The sequence below is a fragment of the Chrysemys picta genome, chromosome 12 (genome assembly GCF_011386835.1).
Source record: "Chrysemys picta bellii isolate R12L10 chromosome 12, ASM1138683v2, whole genome shotgun sequence".
Lineage (NCBI taxonomy): Eukaryota > Metazoa > Chordata > Testudines > Emydidae > Chrysemys > Chrysemys picta.
In genome coordinates, this window is record NC_088802.1 from 42,633,913 (window position 1) to 42,654,168 (window position 20,256).

General features: G+C 55.5%; 1 protein-coding gene across 3 annotated transcripts in view; it reads right to left on the minus strand.

The window, feature by feature from the left end:
• The window catches only part of LOC101954014 (unconventional myosin-XVB), a 50,798-nt gene that overhangs the window by 11,591 nt on the left and 18,951 nt on the right, over positions 1-20,256 (minus strand). For all 3 annotated transcript variants that reach the window (XM_065563437.1, XM_042841118.2, XM_024101734.3), the window contains 25 exons: positions 19,713-19,910; positions 19,117-19,214; positions 18,822-18,919; positions 18,498-18,585; positions 15,749-15,847; positions 15,061-15,155; positions 14,035-14,277; positions 12,915-13,011; positions 11,592-11,699; positions 10,895-11,084; positions 10,683-10,773; positions 9,848-10,067; positions 7,835-7,953; positions 6,914-6,973; positions 6,610-6,685; positions 5,553-5,668; positions 4,769-4,887; positions 4,089-4,230; positions 3,846-3,957; positions 3,064-3,224; positions 2,453-2,565; positions 2,269-2,323; positions 1,934-2,006; positions 1,507-1,583; positions 1,046-1,122 (listed from right to left, as the gene is read on the minus strand). In XM_065563437.1, the coding sequence (XP_065419509.1) occupies positions 1,046-1,122; positions 1,507-1,583; positions 1,934-2,006; positions 2,269-2,323; positions 2,453-2,565; positions 3,064-3,224; positions 3,846-3,957; positions 4,089-4,230; positions 4,769-4,887; positions 5,553-5,668; positions 6,610-6,685; positions 6,914-6,973; positions 7,835-7,953; positions 9,848-10,067; positions 10,683-10,773; positions 10,895-11,084; positions 11,592-11,699; positions 12,915-13,011; positions 14,035-14,277; positions 15,061-15,155; positions 15,749-15,847; positions 18,498-18,585; positions 18,822-18,919; positions 19,117-19,214; positions 19,713-19,910 (2,925 nt within the window). The remainder of the gene's footprint in view (positions 1-1,045; positions 1,123-1,506; positions 1,584-1,933; positions 2,007-2,268; positions 2,324-2,452; positions 2,566-3,063; positions 3,225-3,845; positions 3,958-4,088; positions 4,231-4,768; positions 4,888-5,552; positions 5,669-6,609; positions 6,686-6,913; positions 6,974-7,834; positions 7,954-9,847; positions 10,068-10,682; positions 10,774-10,894; positions 11,085-11,591; positions 11,700-12,914; positions 13,012-14,034; positions 14,278-15,060; positions 15,156-15,748; positions 15,848-18,497; positions 18,586-18,821; positions 18,920-19,116; positions 19,215-19,712; positions 19,911-20,256) is intronic.

Consider the following 20,256-nt stretch of genomic DNA (forward strand, 5'->3'; position numbering starts at 1 on the left):
TGGGTCTAAATTAGCTGTTACCACTCAAGAAAGAGCTTGGAGTCATTGTGGATAGTTCTCTGAAAACATCCACTCAATGTGCAGCGGCAGTCCAAAAAGCAAACAGAATGTTGGGAATTATTAAGAAAGGGATAGATATTAGGCAGAAAATATCATATTGCCTCTATATAAATCCATGGTACGCCCACATCTGGAATACTGCGTGCAGATGTGGTCGCCCCATCTCAAAAAAAGATATATTGGAATTGGAAAAGATTCAGAAAAGGCAACAAAAAATGACTAGGGGGTACGGAACAGCTTCCATATGAGGAGAGATTAATAAGACTGGGACTTTTCAACTTGGAAAAGAGATTACTAAGAGAGGATATGATTGAGGTCTATAAAATCATGACGGGTGTAGAGAAAGTAAATAAGGAAGTGTTACTGTATTTAGTCCTCACAACACAATAACTAGGGGTCACCAAACAAAATTAATAGGCAGCGGGTTTAAAACAAACAAAAGGAAGTATTTCTTCACACAACGCACAGTCAACCTGTGGAACTCCTTACCAGTGGATGGTGAGAAGGCCAAGACTATAACAGGGTTCAAAAAAGAACTAGATAAGTTCATGGAGGATAGGTCCATCATTAGCCAGGATAGGCAGGGATGCAAAACCATGCTCTGAAGTGTCCCTAGCCTCTGTTTGCCAGAAGCTGGGGATGGGCGACAGGGGATGGATCACTTGATGTTTACCTATTCAGTTCATTCCCTCTGAAGCACCTGGCACTGGCCACTGCCAGAAGACAGGATACTGGGCTAGATGGACCATTGGTCTGATCCAGCATGCACGTACACATACATACACACTCACACCTCCTGCCAGTGTGGGTTTCCCCACACTCACCACCCTCACTCTTTATGGCCGCAAGGCCGGCTCTCCCCTTGCATCACACCATGCAGCCAGGAGGTTGCCCTCCCTGTGTTCTCCCAGTCCCTCCCTCCAACCAGGTAGCCCCCTCTGGGCACATGCCCATCTCTTGCCACGGACAAGCCCTCGGTACTCACAGCTTGGGATTATGCGTGATCTGCTTGATGACCTGGCAGTAAACCTCATCGCGCAGGTTCTCCTTCTCCTTGCAGAGCTGCACATGGGAGACCAGCATCAGAGGGGCCAGACCTCCGAGCCAGCCCCTGTGACATCTCCCAAGCACACACAGGGGACCCTCAGGGCCTCACCAAAATCCACCCAGGGGTTCCCATTCACTGGTCTCTGAGCCTTCCTGGGACTGGCAGCCATCTGGCCCAGCAGGAAAGGGACTGCTCCTACATCATCTTTATGGAGAGATGCCCAAGGAGTTGAAATCATGGGTTCTCCTTCTCACCAACTCCGATTCAGTTTCCACCTCTCCCTCTAAGAGGGAGTTCCCGGATCTCTGCCCACGCACACCCATTTCCCGGAGAGCCCAGCTCCTGGCTTCCCATCCCCTTCAGCACCCCAGCACATTACCGTCAGGAGGACCACGAACCTGAAGAATCTCATAGATGTAATCGATCTCGGCCTGGTTCTTGAGGGTGGGCTGGTCTCCCATGAACCTCATCAAAGCTGCAAGGCAGGAGCCCGCATTAGACTGGGACAGGATGGGTGGAAGGTGGGGCTGATGAAGCCCTGGTGTGTGGTTCCTGGGGTGTCCAGGGGGAGGGGTGTGGATCCAGACGCTAGAACACAATCTCGTCTCCAGGACGAGCACACCGAGCACCAGGCAGATGAGTTTTACGGAGCACATGGTTGTTAGAGGTGGAAGTGCCCTAGGGCCTCTGCTGTCCCTTCCCACCAGGTTATTCTTCCCTCCTCTGAGCAACAGGCATCTTTGTGTGGCCACTGGGACTGTCTAAATCAGCCCCCCTCCAGGCTCCCACAGCCCCACCCCTCTATGCCCCAGGGCTGCGACTTACTCATGAAGCTCTTTGTCGCCAGCTCATTCATCTCGCTGTCAGAGTACTGAAGCAGGGACTCCTGGATCGGGACCTGCAGAGCCAGAGCACTGGGGTGAGTGGGAGCAGTGCAGGGGAGACGCTGGCTTCGCTGGGAAGTGCAGGCAACACAGGAAATCCCAGCGTGATCGATGCATCCTGCAGGCCCAGGGACTCCAGCCCATCAGCCCTTGACTCCAAACCGCCCACCTCCCAAATAAACACACCGCCCCGTCTGGGGCAGGGGGAGGTGGCCCTGGGCTGAAGTTCTGTCTGGAGACTCACACCTCCTTCCTTCCACCCCCAAAGACACCCACCTTGGTGTGCTCAACCAGGGCAGCTGGGCTCCTCCTCTCCGCGCTCATCCCCAGCCTAGAGAGAGGGGACATTTGTTTGGCACAAGAGATGCCCACAGAGGCTCGCTCTGCGCAGGCAGGGGCTGCCTGCATGTGTACACACATGTACACACGGCCACGAGCAGGAGGGGCCCAGGCTACTCACGTGGACTGGGCCTCCCTGAAGTGCGCCATGGCAAACTCCACCATGGTGTAGTGATGGGCGTCTGGGGAGAAGGCAGAGCTGGTGATTTCCGATGCCAGGCTGGGGACAGAGCTCTGAGGGGACAGATACCGGACCCGCCCCCAATGTTAGCTCAGAGGGCCTCTCCACCACCAGTCTCTCCTCTGCAGAACCCTCTCCCTTCCCCAAGTGGGTCTTCCCCTCTCCCCTCCAGGGATCTAGCTAAGGTCCTCATCTGGTCTCCTCACAGCCTTTAATGGATTATCCTCAACACCCCTGTGAGGCAGGATAGTGCTGTTACCCCCATGATTCAGAGAGCAACCTGAGGCACAGGGAGATTAAGTGATTCAACCAAGGTCACACAGGCAGTCTGTGGCAGAGCAGGGAACTGAACTGGGGTGTGCCATGTCCTAGGCTGGTGCCCTAACCACTACACCATCCTTCCTCTCACCTGTGCACTCCTACTTTCATCTGGGTGACAGTAAGTGGCAGGACCCTCCCCCCAGATACTTCCCTCTGTCTTTCCAGAGACCCTCCTCCGACAGCCACTCCAGAGCCCAGCCATGTCCCCCCGACCCCACCGGAGGCCTCACCTCCTTGCTAACACTTGTCTCCAGCCGGTCTCTTTTCAGGCTCTTCTGGAGCCTCTCCTGTCTGTCCAGGTGGGTGCTGAGGTAATCGGGGGCTGCTGCCAGCTGCACCATGCTGGAGGGGAAGAGGCCGGAGCGGCCGCCAACGGAGCCGAACTTCCAGCCTGCCAGAGGTGGGTGAAGAGAGGGACAGGTCGCTACCAAGGAGCATGACAGCATCAGGCAAAGAGCAAGGAGGGGTTGTGCTTCTGGCAAGCACTTCTGAGGGCTTTACAGGCGGCACAGAGCCTCACGACCCCCCCAGAGTAACATCCCTGACATGCGGGTGGGGAAACAGGCACAGAGCAGGGACGTGTCTTGCGTGGAGTCACACTGAGTCAGTGGCAGAGCTGGGCAGGAGGGCGCGGAGGGGAGCTCTCCTCCCCTGCTCTAACTCCTAGACCGCTCGTCTCATGCTGTGCCAGGCCGTTGCATGCCCCCACCCGCTTAGCTCCCTCTAGATGGTGACAGATGATGCTGGGAAGGACACTAGAGGATCTTCCTGATACCCCATTGGCTGGGGCTGAGAGGAGGAAGTGGGGGTCTGCTGGTTCTGATGTTAGGCAGGGGCAGTCCCAGTGCCTGGGTTACAGCCCTCCTCTTGCCTGGGTCTGTTTCCCGGCAACGCCGTGTTGCATAGCAGAACACCCCCTGCATGGCAGGTAGAATATCTCGGACAATGGGCACCTGGGCACTGCTACTGCGGGTCGATTCCCATCCTGCCCAGCTCGGATCCATGCTCTCACCTGGCTCCAGCCCCTGCATGGGCAGTAACTGGATGAGGTCGCCCTTTTTGAAGCTCAAGAGGCTCTTGTCATCCGTGACGTAGCTGCGCAGAGCAATGACGTAGCTGGAGTCCTGTGGGGGAAGGGGACAGTGAGAGGGCTGCTGCCTGTCTCTCTGGTTCCCGTGACTGTTGAGTCCTCGTACGGCACGTTGCCCTGCCAGGCCCACACGCGCTCACCGCCGCGTCTCAGCCGCTCCCTCACCTGCTTCAGCTCCTGGAGGAAAAGCTCCACCATGGCCTTGACCTGCCGAGCCTTCGCGGAGTGCAGGATCAGCTGTTCGTTCTTCAGGGAGAACTCCAAGCTGCCGCTGCCCTTCAGCTCCACCGACAGCACCTCTGCAAAACTGAAAAGGGACGAGCACGCTCCAGCCACCAGCACCAGACACCCCCAACACTCCTATCACTGGGGCGACCAATGACAGGAAGGGCTGTTCAGTGTTTCACTAGCATCACAATCCCTTGTGCAACTGCCCCGGGAGAACAGACCTGGCAATGGCACTCTCACCTTGCAAACGAAACACAAGGCGGCGGGGGGGCGGGGGGGGGGGAAACTAAACAATTGATGAGACCAGCCCACAAAAATTACCCCAGAAGGGCTGAGCGACACTCTCCAAATGGCAGTGTGTAGGCAGGGAAGCTGTCGCCCCTTCTGAACAGAGACCCTCCGCTGGCATCACCCATCTGTCTAAGGCTCAAGGGGCAGAGCTCCACACGCCGACGCAGCAAAGCACGTTCTACACGTCACCATCACAACATGGAACGGCCCGACAGCCCAACAGCGAGGGAACAGACCCGCCCTCCTGCCCTGCAAGAACCACCCCCTGCAAATTTAAGTCCCGCAACTGGCTCCCCCGGAACCCACCTCTGGGCCCAGCCCCTCACCTGTAGCTGCAAAGGATTTTCAGGTATTCAGGGCTGAAGCTGGCTGCTTTTGCCATCTTCAGCAGCCGGAATCCCCGGTGAGAAACCCCAAGGAGCTGGACGTCACTTCCTCTTTCCCCCTGAAAGAAAAATCCACCCACAGGTGGGTCCTGACCACGGGCCCCTGGCAGAGAACTTAGCATGGGCCCCGTCTGAAAGGATACACCTGGGGAGACCTTTTCTCCGATATGTAAAGATGACAAGGTGCTGCCAGCCCCTGAATGCAGCACTCTGGTGACATTTCTACACCAGTCTGACAACCAACGGGCACAGCAGATAGGCAGAGACCGAGGGACAGGAGTCCGTGAGAGCTAAATAGGCCAAGGGATGGACGGGGGCATGCTGGGGGAATTGACTCGTAGGCAAGGAGAGCATGGCAGGTGCCAAGCATAGAGCCAAGACAGATGGGGAGATATGAAAATCGGAGGGGGATAGACAGATAGACAAGAAGAAGAGACAGGAGAGGGAAAGCAAGACACAGATAAGAGAAAAGAGCGGATAGGGAGAGCATATGACAGATGGATGGGAAGGGACGCAAAATGGGCCAGAGCTGCAGAATCTTGGTTTTTAATACCCCACAGTGTAGGGTGTTTGGAAATGGGGGTTATGTACAGGAAGGGGCCAGGGGCACATGTTGAGCTGGGCCTGTGTTTGAAATTTGATTCCCCCACTATCCCAAAGCTTGGGCGGGGGGAGGGGGAGGAGATGCTGATCTGGGGTTTGGAGAAGAGAGAGACAGACTTACCTTAACTGGGAAGAGCCGGGAGAAATAGTTGGCCCAGTTATCCCGAGCAGCCACCACAATCCTCTTCTTTATCCCGTCCTCAATGGAGGTGGCATCCGTGCCGACCTGGAACTCTGCTGCCAGGAACAGAAAGCAGAAGCTCCGTCACCGAAGGTAGGGATGGCCCAGCCTCTCCGCTAGGAGTTCACATACTGATTGTGCTCAGGTAGCGAGGGGCTCCTACCAACACCTTCCAACTTGGAGGCCTTCAGAAATTGGACTCCAGAAGTGAATTTTGCAGCTGGAGCCCATCTCTACCCAAAAGCCACCACAATGGGACCACTTGGTCCCCGGCTCTCCAATCAGCCCTATTCCCAGCCATGGTGGGAGGGGCTAGCCCTGAATATCAGGACACCCTTGTCTGGGCCAGTGGAGCTGGGCCTTCCCCACAGTTAGAACTTCTCCTGCCTCTTCCCTGCACAGCTAACTTCCTGCTGCCTGCTGGAGCCTCTTTCTGACGAAGGAAGCCCCCTGTGTCTGAACGTGCCCTCTTCAAAGTAATATCCAGCCCATACGGCGTGTCATTGCAGCCCCCTTCCCACCAGCACAATCCCCAAAGCCAAGCCGCCTCTGCTGGCTTGGCAGGCACTGGGACAAGGACACTCCGGTGCGGTTCAGCACAGACCCGTGTGACTCGTCCCCTCAAAGCCCGCTCCAGCCAATGAAACTCCCATTGAAGCAATGGAGTTAGTGGATGCAGCCTGGGGGCAGGAGCACCAAACTTCTAATCAGTCTCTGCCTCCAACTCATGATGCAAGCCTAGGGCAACTCTATGTCACTGCTCTGTGTCTCAGTTTACAATGGGACTAAAATGTCTCTGGGTCACAGAGCCGCCAAAAAGATTAGTTAATGTTCCCAGGGTGCTTTGCAGATACAAACGCTGCAGGCTTAATGCCAGTACAACTCCTGCTCCATGCAGCATCACCCATGCCAAGTTCTGCCGTGTAACCCGCTCATTGACAGCTCCTGCTAGGAGTTCTGCATCCCCGCTATGGGGAAGAATCGAGCCACCGGTTACCCAATAAGTCTTTCATCTTGCGCCTCTCCTCCTTGGAGATCCGGATGCAGGACTCCGAGTAAGTGTCTTGCATGATCTGCAAAGGAACAAAGCAGATGGGATTCCATTGGAGATGCCTCCAAACACATCAGCCCCTGGAGTCTCTGAAGCTGCATGTCAATTAGAGACTCAGGGAGGAGAGAGCAGGTGCATGGCTTGGACAGATACAGGGGAGGGACTAATGGGTCGTTGATGAAGATGAGGCGGCAGCATGTTGGAGAGATTAGTGAACGGAGAGGATGGAATGGGACAAACACACACTTACCTGGTCACACAGCAGGTTCAAGCAATACGGGTGACTGAAGTTTTCTTTGGGGTAAAACACCTGCAGCCAACACAATGAAAACATCGCCTAGGTTAGACTTGTAACAACAGGCTCTCCCGTGGGAACTGTTTTGTGATCCAGCTGTCCTACCACCAGACAAAGGGTCAACCTCCCACCATACACTGGAGACAAAGACAGCAGCGCTGGGGGAAGAGAGCTAGAGGAGAAGAGAGTCATCACCAAAGCAGTGGAGCAATGGGAGAAGCCTGGCTGTGTCAGCGTGTGCTCAGCTGCCAAACACGCTCGTGATAATTAAGGAAATCAGAGGGCTCCGGAGGATCAGTCAATCCACGTGGGCTCTCCTAGGTACCAGGCTGGCTAGGACTGGGAGGAGGCAGTAGGTGTCTGTTGGTTCCAATACTGACCTGGGACTGTCCCAATGCCCTGCCTGCAGCTCTGCAGGAGCCCTATCTCTCCTCTTGTGTGGGTCTATTGCCCAGAGACGCTGTGTTACAAAGTGGAACACCCCCTACGTGGCAGGTGGGACATCCGGGATCCAGGAAGAGAGATGTAGCTTACAGAAATAGGTCGCTTATATGTGCTTTTCCTCCATCGCTCACACTTTACAAAGGTGGGCAACCACACATGGGGAAACGGAGGCATAGAAAGTGGCAGTGATTTGCCCAGGGACACACAGCAAGCTGGGAACAAGGGATCTGGGTCCTGACTCCCAGTTCAGTGCCTTCCCTACCCACTGGGTCATGCTCGGCATACCCCTTGCAGCTGGCTTTGTACTGTCTCCAGCACTGATGGGGCACAAGGCAAAGCAAGGTTTCCCTACGGCTGCAGATTGTGGGGGGTGACTGCACCCCTCCCTTCCACAGCTGGCGCACATCCTTGCAGTGGGAGCACGGACCATACCTCTTTGCGGAGGAAGATTTTCCAGGGTGTGGTGGCATATGAGAAGCTGACGCTGGCAGTGAGCTTGTAGAGCTGCGTCTTGATGCCGGCATCTTCTTCCGCCATTGTCCAAGCAGAGCCTAGATGGAGGAAAGGACAGTCAGGGGAGCTCTGGGGCACCATGGGAATGCTGTGTCCCCAGCCAAAGACTCACCAGGACAGGAAGGTGGTGCTGCATCATCTCAAAAGGCTACATTTTCAGAAATCAGTGACCAGCCTGTGCTCACTAAACATGTGACCGCATGCATAAAATGGATAATGGCATGACTAATCAGGCATGCCTGGCAATGTTTATACACGGTGTTACATATGCAAAGTCCATTCCAGGGGGAGAAATAAGGAACTTGAGAGTTCCAGATGGAACGGCTGCCCTCTTATCCTTACACATCGGAATATGGCCTCACTTTATGCCATTATAAAATGATTGTCAAATGATCTAATAGAAACTCTTATACAATCTTACAGACAGTGAGTTACCAGTATGCCATGTAGAGTCTTCACGCTTGGCTTGATTTTTAATTCTCCAGGAGATCGACTAAACAATCTAGGTTTGAAGACAATCAGCTGGGCAGTTTTAAAGTTATGAATGTTTATATCTAAATGGTCTCAACTTTGACACCTCAGAGTTTGGAGACGGCCCACAGACTAAAGATATCCCAAGGTTAAGACTCCCATTATATTCACTTAGGCATTTTCAAATTGCTTGGATTGCCTGGACATTCCTGCATTTTTAGAATGGGTGGGAGAGCCAGGAGAGGAAGTATTCTACAATAGTGCAATTTCTGCTGCATGATAATTGCCAAGCAAGAAGAGGGTGCAATACAAATGGAGTGTTTATTTGCAGTAACAATAGTGCTTTGCACATCATTAGCACTCTCCCCCCTTGAGGCCGGCAAAGCACTTGATGACTATTTATGAATGAATGGCTCCTGTTGTAATCCAAGGCAAAACTCCCATAGAATTTAATGGGCACATCCCAGCTCCTCTGCAAGGTAAGGATCGGCTCCATTTTATAGACTGACAGAGTCCACACAGCAAGCAAGACTGTGTCTACACTACGGGGACTATAATGGCATAGCTATGGCACTATGGCCCCATAGCCCAGATGGAGCCTGCAGCAATGGGAAGGGGTTTTTCCCACCTCCCCAGGCAACTGCAGCTAGACTGATGCAAACATTCTTCCATCTAGCTGTGTCTACACCAGGGGCTCAGTCAACATGGCTATAGTGCTCAGCAGTGTGGATTTTTCATACCCCTGAGCACTGGTAGCTATGTCGACCACAGTTTTAAGTGCAGCCCAGGCCTAAATGGCAGAGCCAGGAATAGAGCCCGGATCTGTCTCCGAGGCCTATGCTCTAACCACTCAACAATGCTGCCTCTCAGACACGTCAGTCGATTTCTCCGAGTGCTTTGGGGTGAGCTGTGATGCAGAAGGAGCCCAGCCCCTCGGGAGGGCTTTGAGAGGCAGGATCCCTGTGCTTCACATTCCTCACCATTCCAAAGTCCGTCACCACTTTAATTGCAGCTTTGATAACGAGTCTCATACTGCAACTTGGCTGGACTTTGGCAGAGCTTCAGCCCAAAGGTCCTTGGCTTTTCTTAGTTGCAGTTTTAATATCCGCCCAGCCCCTCTGACGTTTCTACCCATTGCATTCCATTGCATTGCCAAGCCAACTGAGTGCTGGCCAAAGTGGCTCAGTCCACGGCACCGGATGGTGAGGCCGTTTCACCCACAGCAGCAGCGTGAGATTCCCTGACACCGCACGACTGGGATGCCTCAATCGGAGCGGAAGGGCCAGCTCTGTGGGACGGAGACTGTTCGGCCTGTTCACTCCTGGGCCTGTCGGCTGACAGCAGGAGACCAATTAGCACATGTGGCCACATGCCCACTGGGAACTCGGCTAAGACCCACCAAACTTGTTCCGCACACACCACTGAAGGGGAAGGGTGTGGAATGGAAGGGGCCCCGCTCACCTTTCGGCTCAGATTGCTGCGTGGCTTGGTCAGCAGGCGGAAGGGGTGGGGGCAGGAGTGGGGGAGGCGGAGGGATGAGGGAAGCAACAGGAGAGGTCGGCTGCTGGCCGAAGAGGTTCATGAGAGGCTGCTGCATTTCCCTGATGGATGTGGCAGTCTGGCCCTTCTTGGTGGGCGGAGGGGGCGGAGCCCCTCTGGGGCTCTTGTTCGGAGAGGAGGGCTGGAAGCAGAGAGAGAAAGCGTTTTAGATATACTCACACACTGCCTCCATGGGTTCAGGGATAGGATACTCTCTGACAGCAGCTGTAGGGGCAGCTTGCCAGGCCCTGGGTCAGGAACCACATGGACAACAATATGGAGCCCCATAAACCGGCAGCCAGATTACACACAGACATGCGTTAATTAAAGTCAGACGTGCAGTAGGCCAGTGCTCAGCGGTGGAGCCACCCACAGCAGAGTGGAAAAGAGACATCACCTTGCCAGGATCCCCAGGGCCAAGCCAGCGCCGGGTGGACAACTCTCCCAGGTTGGTCTGACCCTAGGTCAAGCCCTGAACACATGCTGATATACAACTTGAAGTCACGACGCCGGGGCCTTCCCATCCAAGGATCTCCAAGGGCTTTATCAATGAGCATTAGGACCCATAACCCATCCTACCAAGCGAGTGGTATAGCTAGAGAGGTTGGGTTACACAGCCAGCCAGTGGCAGAGTCAGGAGTGGAACCCAGGAGTCCTGGCTCCCAGGCCCCTGCTCTGACCACTAGATGGTAGATTGGAAGATGTTGAAGCTGAATAGGATGTGTGCTCGTTCGGGATCGACATGGGAAGTGCTCACCGATTTTGGGGGCTGAGGGCTCACCATCCCCAGCTTGGCCAGAGCTTCATTCTTGGGGTCACTCTTCTTCAGGAAGGTCTTGGACGGCCTCCTGGAGGGAAAGAGGAAACAGACCTGCCCAGTTGACACACAGGGCAGCATGGTGCCAATGGAATCACACAGAGAGCATGGGACATGATTCCTCCCCTTCCCTGCCTGCCCCGCCCTCTCACCTGACGGGCACGATGGGCTGTGGCTCCGGGGCTGGCCGGCTCTGGTACATCTTAATGATGTTGCGGATCTCCCGGCTGGGCTCTCTCTTTGGTGCCAGGTCTGCAGCCACCACAGGGCACGGCTTCTTCTTTGCTTTCTTCTCTTGCACTTTCTGCTTTGGTGCGGGAGGTGGCGAGGGAGGTGCTGGAGCTGCAGGGCAGGTGGGCATTTACCAATGGAGCCGGTGAGCAGCACAAGAGAAACCCCCTCTCTGCACTAAAAGCTACCTCCTGTTCCGCTCAGGGGCTTCGCGGCCCTGGGAGCTCCATCACTCTTTCCCAGCTACCCCTGTTCCCCAAAGCCCATGGCCTTATCCTCCCTAATCCGCTCCTTCAGTCCAGGCCTGGACTGCAAGAGGCTGAACAGGGCGGTCACAGAACCAACCAACCAACACTCGTGCAACCCTGCACAGTCGGGAGGGGTGGGACCACTAGCACACAGTTCCAGGGGCCTCACTGCTGCTCCATGGGCTGCAAGGAGGAGTCACATGGGGGTTGGGGGAGAGCTTGGGCAAGGGACAGTAGGATCCTCAGACTCTGTAGAGTCCAAGGGAGCAGGGTCCTGCACAGGCACTCAGCCCCCTTAGGATCTGGCCCTGCATTGGGAGAGCTCTCCACCTGCCATCGTCTCCACACCCTCCTCAGCGCACGGCCTCACCGGTCTCTGGTTCTGGGCTGGACCTCTCTTCCTCCTGCTGTGGATTTCTTGGAGGGGTCCAGCTCTTGGAAGGGGGCCTGACTTTCTTCAACTGGATTTTTTGCTGTCCTGAAAGGAGAGGAGGTCCGGGGGTGAGCACAGAGCAGGCAAGGTCTTTCTGGGCCTGGTGGTGCCAGGCCCTATGCTTGCCACCCTGCTGCTGGAGCAGGCAGAGTTCTGTTTTAAAGCGTCATTTGCTCTGTGTGAGGGTCACGTCCCCTGCATGACTCACACACACTCCCAAACCCAACAGGAGACCCCAGGAAACCTGTGAGCCTCCCGCTCGGAACCAGAACCCAGCCCATCACGGGCCAGGCTCCACCCCGGCTCACACACGGCTCGGAATGAGTTCTGCACGTATAGGGTTACCATACGTCCGGATTTTCCTGGACATGTCCGGCTTTTTGGGCCTCAAATCCCCGTCCGTGAGGAAATCCCCAAAAGCCGGACATGTCCGGGAAAATAGGGAGGGAGGGGCCGGTGGTGCTCGGCTGGGGGCCGGGGCCGGGGCCAGGCCAGGGCCGGCGGTGCTTGGCCGGCGGTGCGGGGCTGGGGGCCGGGGCTGGCGGTGCAGGGCCGGGAGCCGGGGGTGCTCGGCCAGAGGTGCGGGGCCGGGGCTGGCGGTGCGGGGCCGGGGCTGGTGGTGCTCGGCCGGGGCCGGCAGTGCTCGGCCGGGGGTCGGGGCCGGGGGCCGGTGGTGCTCGGCTGACACTGGCGGTGCGGGGCCGGGGACCGGGGCCAGGGCCAGCGGTGCTTGGCCCGGGGCTGGGGCTGGTGGTGCTCGGCCGGGGGCCGGGGCCCCAGGGCCCGAGCTGAGCCAGGCGGGAGACACCGGGGCCAGAGCCTCTTGGCCTGGGCCGGCCGGCCGCCAAAGGAAGCCGCTGAGCCGGGGGGCCGGACTGGGCCGCGCCGCGCCCTACCCCAGCCCCAGCCCCAGCTTACCTGCTGCCTCCCTGTTTCAGGCTTCCCGCAAACATTTGATTCGCGGGAAGCAGGGGAGGGGGAGGGGCAGGGGGTGGAGCGTTCAGGGGAGGGGGCAGAGTTGGGGCGGGGACTTTGGGGAAGGGGCTGGGGCGGAGTTGGGGTGGGGCTGGGGCCCCGTGGAGTGTCCACCTTTTTTTAAATTAAAATATGGTAACCCTATGCACGTACAGCTTCCGTTCTGGGCTTCACACACACTGCTGCACCGGGAGCTGCCTCAGGAACAGGCAGGCTCACAGCTGCTAAAGCTAGGGGAGGATGGGTCCCATTTGGGGTGAGATTCATGGCCAGGCAGTGACTCACCCATTTTCTGGAAGTACTCCCGCTTCTGCTGGAAGGTGTCTCGAAAGACCGAGTCCTCATCACTGTCTGTCAGCTGTTCTTCCGGGTAGTCATGGATCTACAACACCCGCCCCCCACAACAAGCCCAGTTAGGACTGTTGATGGACGCACATACAGCATGGGGCATTTACCCCGTCCTGACTGACCACGTAATCCCCTTAGTGCCTCCCTATCTCTCTCTTACACACACAGATCGGGCCCAGCGGTGCAGTTCAGATTCTGATCCAGATCCAGAACTTCCCCCAACTCCGGGAGCGTTTGGACTGATCCAGGTTCGGGACCCTTTTTGAAGTGTGTGTGTCAAGCGCTATATGAAATAGACAATAATTCCTGCTGAGCTGCACTGAGCCCTCCCCTCACACACACCCCTAGGGAGACCCAGCTCCCCCCATGCCCCTAAGGAACCCTAATCCGAGCCCAGAACCGAGGATGGAGGCAGGAAGGAGAGCGAAGCCCCTGTCCCCACCCCCAAGGCAGGTCACTGCAGGACAAGGCAAGGGATTCAGGCCTGGTCTACACTTAAAACGTAGGTAACCCAGCTACATCACTCAGAGGTTTGAAAAATCCATACACCTGAGTGCTGAAGCTAGGAGACGCAGCGAGGTAGGCAGAAGAATGCTGCTGTCAGTGTAGGTACCATCACCTGGGGAGGTTGTGTTACTACAGCGATGGAAAATCCCTGTCTGTCAATGTAGGACGGCTGCGTCTACACTACAGTGTTATGCCAGCATGGCAATGGCGCCACGGCTGTGCCAGTGTAGTCCCCGGGGCACAGACATGTCCTGAGTGTTGAGACTTTTGACATTAATGTCAGTGAAACTGCAGTGTCTGCATGGACCTCAAGGCCAGACGGGAATGAACCGGCAAACCCTGCAGTTTCATTGACGTCAATGGCAACCCACCGCCCCAGCATTTGGCCCTGCATCTTTAATCCTCTGTGAGTGAAGTTTGACAGGACTCAGCATGGTAGCTGTATACAACTCTCTGAGCGAGGTTCTCGACCACCCGCTAGGCTACGGGAGGAACAGGGGCACTGTCACATGGAAACCCAGTTTGCTGCTGGAGACAGCCTGGCTGGTACCGGTTCTGCTGCATCAGCTGGGGGCTCTGGTGTCTTAGCTGCTGGTGCAGCATTCTTGCCGTTATTGGTTCTCTTTGGTTTAGGAGCCGGAGCTGGGGCCGAAGCTGGTGGTGGTGGTGGTGGTGGTGGAGTCAAGGCTCGTCTTGGCCTTGAGGGCTCAGGAGACCTCCGTCGCTGCTGCTGCTGCTGCTGCTGCTGCTGCTGCTGGGAAATTGTCATGGCCTGAAGGGTCATCTGCTGAGCCTGCAAGAAGAAATCCAAGTCTCCATGACCTCTGCGGACACACAGACTGGAGACAGGGCAAACCCTCCCCATTCTTCCCCCAGGAGGCACAGAACCACTCATCTCCTAAACAGGCCCATTCATGTAACCTTTTGGGGTTCCTCAGTGTTATGGGCTAAGGTAGGTCCAGACCCACCATGGCCCAAGCAGGCATGTTCAAGGAACTCTGGATCCCCACTACACCATCCATGTAAAGCTCTCGGTGATGAGGTTGTTCCATCAGAGAGGGTTAACATACTGTCAGGCGCTAGGCTACAGAGTTAATACACCTTGGGCCAGACAGAAAGAGATGCTTCAGGATTTGTATCCCCAGTGACTCTCCGGTTGGCTGCTTTGAGCTTTTGGTCTAGTGCTTAGAGCTGGGGATTCCTGTGGTCTATTCCCAGCTCTGCCACTCACCCACAACGTGGCCGTGGGCAAGTCACTTATCCACTGCGTGCCTCGATTTCCCCTTCTGCACAATGAGGATAATAAAGGTTCCTCACTTCACAGGCTTAAGTGACCAAATCCTTACACACACACACACACACACACACACACACACACACACACACACACACACACACACACACACACACACGTTAATACCCTCAGAGGCACATGGCAGAGAAATGCAGCATGTCAGGGACAAGCTAGACTGGGCTCGGTGGGGAAGAGAATGGAGCTCAGCCCTCTCAGTGCATTCACTCTGGTGCATTCTCTTGTCAGAGAGATGTGCCCCCTCCCCCATTCCCTTCCACTCACCATGAGCAGGGCCTGCTGGTTGATAAAGGCTTGCTGTTGTTCTGCGAGCTGATTGGGATTCACAGCTGGGACCATCGGCTGGGGCGCAATCATGGCTGAGAGAGAGAAGACACGATAAAGAATCACGGGGCCAATGCAGCTGCCCTCCTGGTGGGGCAGGCGAGCGCCCACGAGGGTCCCCTGCACATCAGGCTGGGGACACAGAAGTGCTCGGGGTGCAAGCGGTGAGTCTAACTCAGGGGCAAATGGAAATCAGAGCCTGAGCACGAGGTGCACATGGCAGAACCAAGCCCATGCCAGGAGTCTACCTCTTAGCTTTCCCACCTCCAAACAAACAAGAGATTGTCCTGGGCCAGTCCAGGCTGGGTCACTATATTCTGCCTCCCGCCCTAAGCCCCTCCTGCACTTTCAATTGGATATGACACACATTTTCCATTTCCTGCTCTAAACTATCGTGTGTGGCCGTAGGGCTGCTGAACAGCCACGCTCCAACACAGAGGTGGCTGCATTTCAGGGGCGGCTGCCGCAACTCCTGTACGTGTCATTTGTAAAGTGCGTCATAGAATCAGAGCGTTCGAAGGGATCGCAAGGGTGAAAGGCCCTGTGTAAATGTACTCACTCAACACCCACCCATTCCAAAAACTGTACCACCCCTTTTATTGACTGGGCCATTTTTGCATTTTGTTACCTGGCATGGGTGCTGGCATCATTGGCATGGGTGCTGGCATCATTCCACCCATCATTGGCATGGGTTGGTAAGCTGGTACTTGCATCATTCCAGGGTAGCCTAGGTGGAAAGATGCCACAAGGGCAACAGTCACGGTCAGCGACTCCCAAGTAGGAAAGCGCTTCCCTGCCCCAGGCAGCGCCCCATGTAGACCTGCTACTGTTGGCGCTGCCAATGTGTACAGAGGACGGTGACATGCGATGGGGCTTCCCATCAGGCTACACAGCAACACCCAGGCAGGAGGAAACCGTCAGGAGAACTGGCCAAGCGGGAGGGGACGCCTGGCAGATGAACACACACTAACCCCACTCAACAGCATGCTCTGGACTCTGCCCTCCACCCAGCCTCACTCGGCACCCCTTGTCCTCAGGAAGCTACTGATCCCAAGAAACCAGGTCTGCAGGTTTTGTGTTTGCAAGGGAGAATGTCTTCAACTGATGGGCAAAGCTCTCTGGACCTGCCACATCCAGCGCATTGATAAGCCCCCACCCCGCAACGTGGCTGGACGGGCAAACAGCCCACAGCAGACACAGAACAGAGCGTCAGCACAGGATGCTGGGGAAAAATGCCCTCCCTCTCCTGGAATAAGCCCCTGCTGCGCACCAGGCTGTGAAACAGGAAGGCCGCTGTGCACAAAGCTGGTAACCCTTGTGGCATCCAGGCCATGATCACGGCTAGCAGAGAACGGGAGGGTTTCACGCCCTCCCGTAGAGCCACAGAACAGTACAGACCTGCCCCAGGGCCCCATTCCAACCCATTTAAAAACACCACAAGAGAGAGCCCACCTGCCTCGCTGATTTGTTAACTAGCGGTGTCTGGCAATTGGCCATGCCACCGTGATTTGTAATGGCCACAAATGCGTCCCCTGGCCATGCCCCAAAGATCTCCAATAGCCACTGATTCCCTCTCACCCCCGTCTCACAGACTTGCAATAATCATTAAGCTGCCCGTATGTCTGCTTCCCATGTGTTGCAACAGCCACAGGTATTCCCACGGCACCGCTTGGCCACGCCCCACAGAGATATAACCTGGACTCCAAGCCAACAGGCAAAAAAACAAGGAGAGAGAGAGAGAGAGAACAAACACACCCAAACACAAGAGCGAGAATCTGAATATGGTTCAGACTTACTAACCCTCTGAATAGCTGGGGATGATGGGGAAGGCTGGGAGGAAGCAATAAGAGAGATTAAAATCCTCCACTCAGAGGCAGCCAACATTGTGGAGCCTGTTGGGTCTGTTTAGTGCTGTGGGAGGGGCTAAGGTGGACCTGAGATACCACTGATGTGCTCATTGGGTGGGGGAGGGACGAGCCATCTCCAGGTTCAACATGGAGAAAGGCGTCAGACTCCTGGCAGGAGGAGGCATTGAGCAGTGGTGCTGTTGGTGGAAGGCCCTGGGCCAATCTGACTCTGGGAGAGGAGCATGGTGGCACCCTCTACACAGTAGAGGGTAGGTATAAAGGGTAGATATAAATGGTCAGTTTTCAGAATGGAGAGAGGTGAATAGCGGTGTCCCCCAGGGTCTGTACTGGGACCAGTCCTATTCAACATATTCATAAATGATCTGGAAAAAGGGGTAAACAGTGAAGTGACAACATTTGCAGATGATACAAAATTACTAAAGATAGTTAAGACCCAGGCAGACTGTGAAGAGCTACAAAAGGATCTCTCAAAATTGGGTGAATGGGCAACAAAATGGCAGATGAAATTTAATGTTGATAAATGCAAAGTAATGCACATTGGAAAGCATAATCCCAACTATACATATAATACGATGGGGTCTAAATTAGCTGTTACCACTCAAGAAAGAGATCTTGGTGTCATTGTGGATAGTTCTCTGAAAACATCCACTCAATGTGCAGCGGCAGTCCAAAAAGCAAACAGACCGCTGGGAATAATTAAGAAAGGGATAGATAATAGGACAGAAAATATCCTTTTGCCTCTGTATAAATCCATGGTACGCCCACATCTTGAATACTGTGTGCAGATGTGGTTGTCCCATCTCAAAAAAGATATATTGGAATTGGAAAAGGTTCAGAAAAGGGTAACAAAAATGATTAGGGGTGTGGAACAGCTTCCGTATGAGGAGAGATGAGTAAGACTTGGACTTTTCAGCTTGGAAAAGAGACAGCTAAGGGGAGATATGATTGAGGTCTATAAAATCATGACTGGTACAGAGAAAGTAGATAAGGAAGCGTTGTTTATTACTTCTCATAACACAAGAACTAGGGGTCACCAAATGAATTAATAGGCAGCAGGTTTAAAACAAATAAAAGGAAGTATTTCTTCACACAACACACAGTCAGCCTGTGGAATTCCTTCCCAGAGGATGTTGTGAAGGCCAAGCCCATAACAGGGTTCAAAAAAGAACTAGATAAATTCATGGAGGATAGGTCCATCATGGCTATTAGCCAGGATGGGCAGGAATGGTGTCCCTAGCCTGGGCTAGATGGACCTTTGGTCTGACCCAGTAGGACCGTTCTTATGTTATGTTCAGTAGCCTCCAGGGCTACTCCCCAGCGCGTTACAGCCTCCCGAGGCACACGCTGACCCAGTCCAGAATGCACTGTGAATCAGTCGAGCACGTGGCCTCACCTCATCCTAGAGACCAGCTGGCCCACACTAGCTCACACACCTCTGTGGCCCAGCAGCAGTCCCTGTCACAGCATCTCCACATGCTGACCCGGGATGCTCACCCCTCCCCTACTGACCTGCAGAAGGAAAGACTCCTTGCTGGGTGGGTCCAATTTTTCCACCTCCTTTCATGCGTCCAGTCAGGCTCCCTCCATTCTCCATATCCTAAGAGAGAGAGCCCAGCGTTACACGGCTCACCAGGACAGGGGTTGGGGCAGATGGACAGACAGAGTGTGCAGCAGGACAGACAGCCACACACAGGCATGCTGGGATCACATCTCCCCATCCCACTGAGCTGAATTCCAGGGAAGGAACATACAGACTGACAGGCAGAAGGAGGGAGAGAGGGAAGGAAAAGCAGCTGTAGGCAGACAGAGGGGAGGAAGCGACGTGAGACTTACTGGCACTCTGGACCCTTGATGGAGCACTGGGTCAAAGAGGTCATCCACATAGTGCTCTAGGCCTGTGGGGGTCCTCGGGACACCTTGGACTCCCAGCCCTGGGAGCAAACAAGGGTCCAGTCACCAATTAGGTGTGGAATGGCCCCTCCCTCCCTTCCCCAGTCTTGTTACACTGGGTATGCGCCCTCCCCGACCCCCTGTCTCCCTGAATGCTGCTGACTTCAGCCGCCGGGGCACCGGGGTCTACTCTGTCTGACTCCTCGAGTGCCTGCCTCACTCCTGGGGAGGAGCTCACCTGAGTAGGTGCTCTCAGCGTTCAAGGATGGCGGCGGAAAGGAAGGAGGGAGAGATGGAGCCTGAATGCCTGGTGCAGGAGGGATGTCCCAGTCCATCCTGTCAGAGGGAAAGTCAGAGAGTTGAGAAAAGCACCAAGTGCTGGGAGCATAGGCGCCGACTCCGTGGGTGCTCCGGGGATGGAACACCCATGGCCACCCACCAGCAGCCAACCTCCCCGACCCGCACCCCCCACCCCAGCTCACATCCGCCTCCTCCCCTGAGCACACTGCATCCCCGCTTCTCCTTGCAAGCTTGCCACCGCGAAACAGCTGTTTCAAGGTGTAACAAGCTGTGGGAGGGAGGGGGAAGGAGTGGGAACGCAGCGCGTTCAGGGGAGGAGGCTGGGAAGAGGTGGGGTGGGGATTTGGGGAAGGGATTGGGCGGAGACTTTGGGGAAGGGGTTGGAATGGGGCAGGACAGGAGGGGGCAGGGCAGGGGTGCAGTCAGGGTGAGGCCAGGGGCAGGGGGACACGAGCACCCACTGGCGCCAGGAGAAGTTGGTGCCTATGGCTGGGAGTGGGGATGTATGCTTGGGAAGCGGCAAGGCGCACTCACATGTCCAGAGAGGCGTTCCGGGACGGGCTCCCTTCCCACTCGGGTGTGATGGGATAGTCAGCTGAGGACAGGGCAGGGTGGCCGGCCTCCTCCATCTCTCCAATGAGATCCAGCATGAAGTCACAGCCGGGCAGGTCCCGCCACACCTCACCTGTGAGCATGGAGACGGACCACCCTCGAGGGTCCTTATCCAAACCCCTGAGAAGGGGAGAGAGAGGGAGAGGAAGAGAATGCCAGAGTCAGTGCAGAGGAACACCAGGGCCATGGAGGAGGGAGCAAGGGAGGGAGACGTGGTGAGAAGAAGAAAGAGTTCAATTTCCTTCCCCTAGCGCCATTTTTTTCTAGTCTGGGCTGGTTATTCCTCCCCTCAGCAGACTCCACACAGCCCCCAACTAACCCTAACCCTCCCCCCAGCATATATGGATCTCATAGCCTCTCATAGCCCCCTGTGAGGGACAGATCACCATCCCTGTTGTTCAGAGAGGGAGAGAGAGACACAGAGTGATTAAGTGATTTGCCCAAGATCAGACGGAGAATCTGGCAG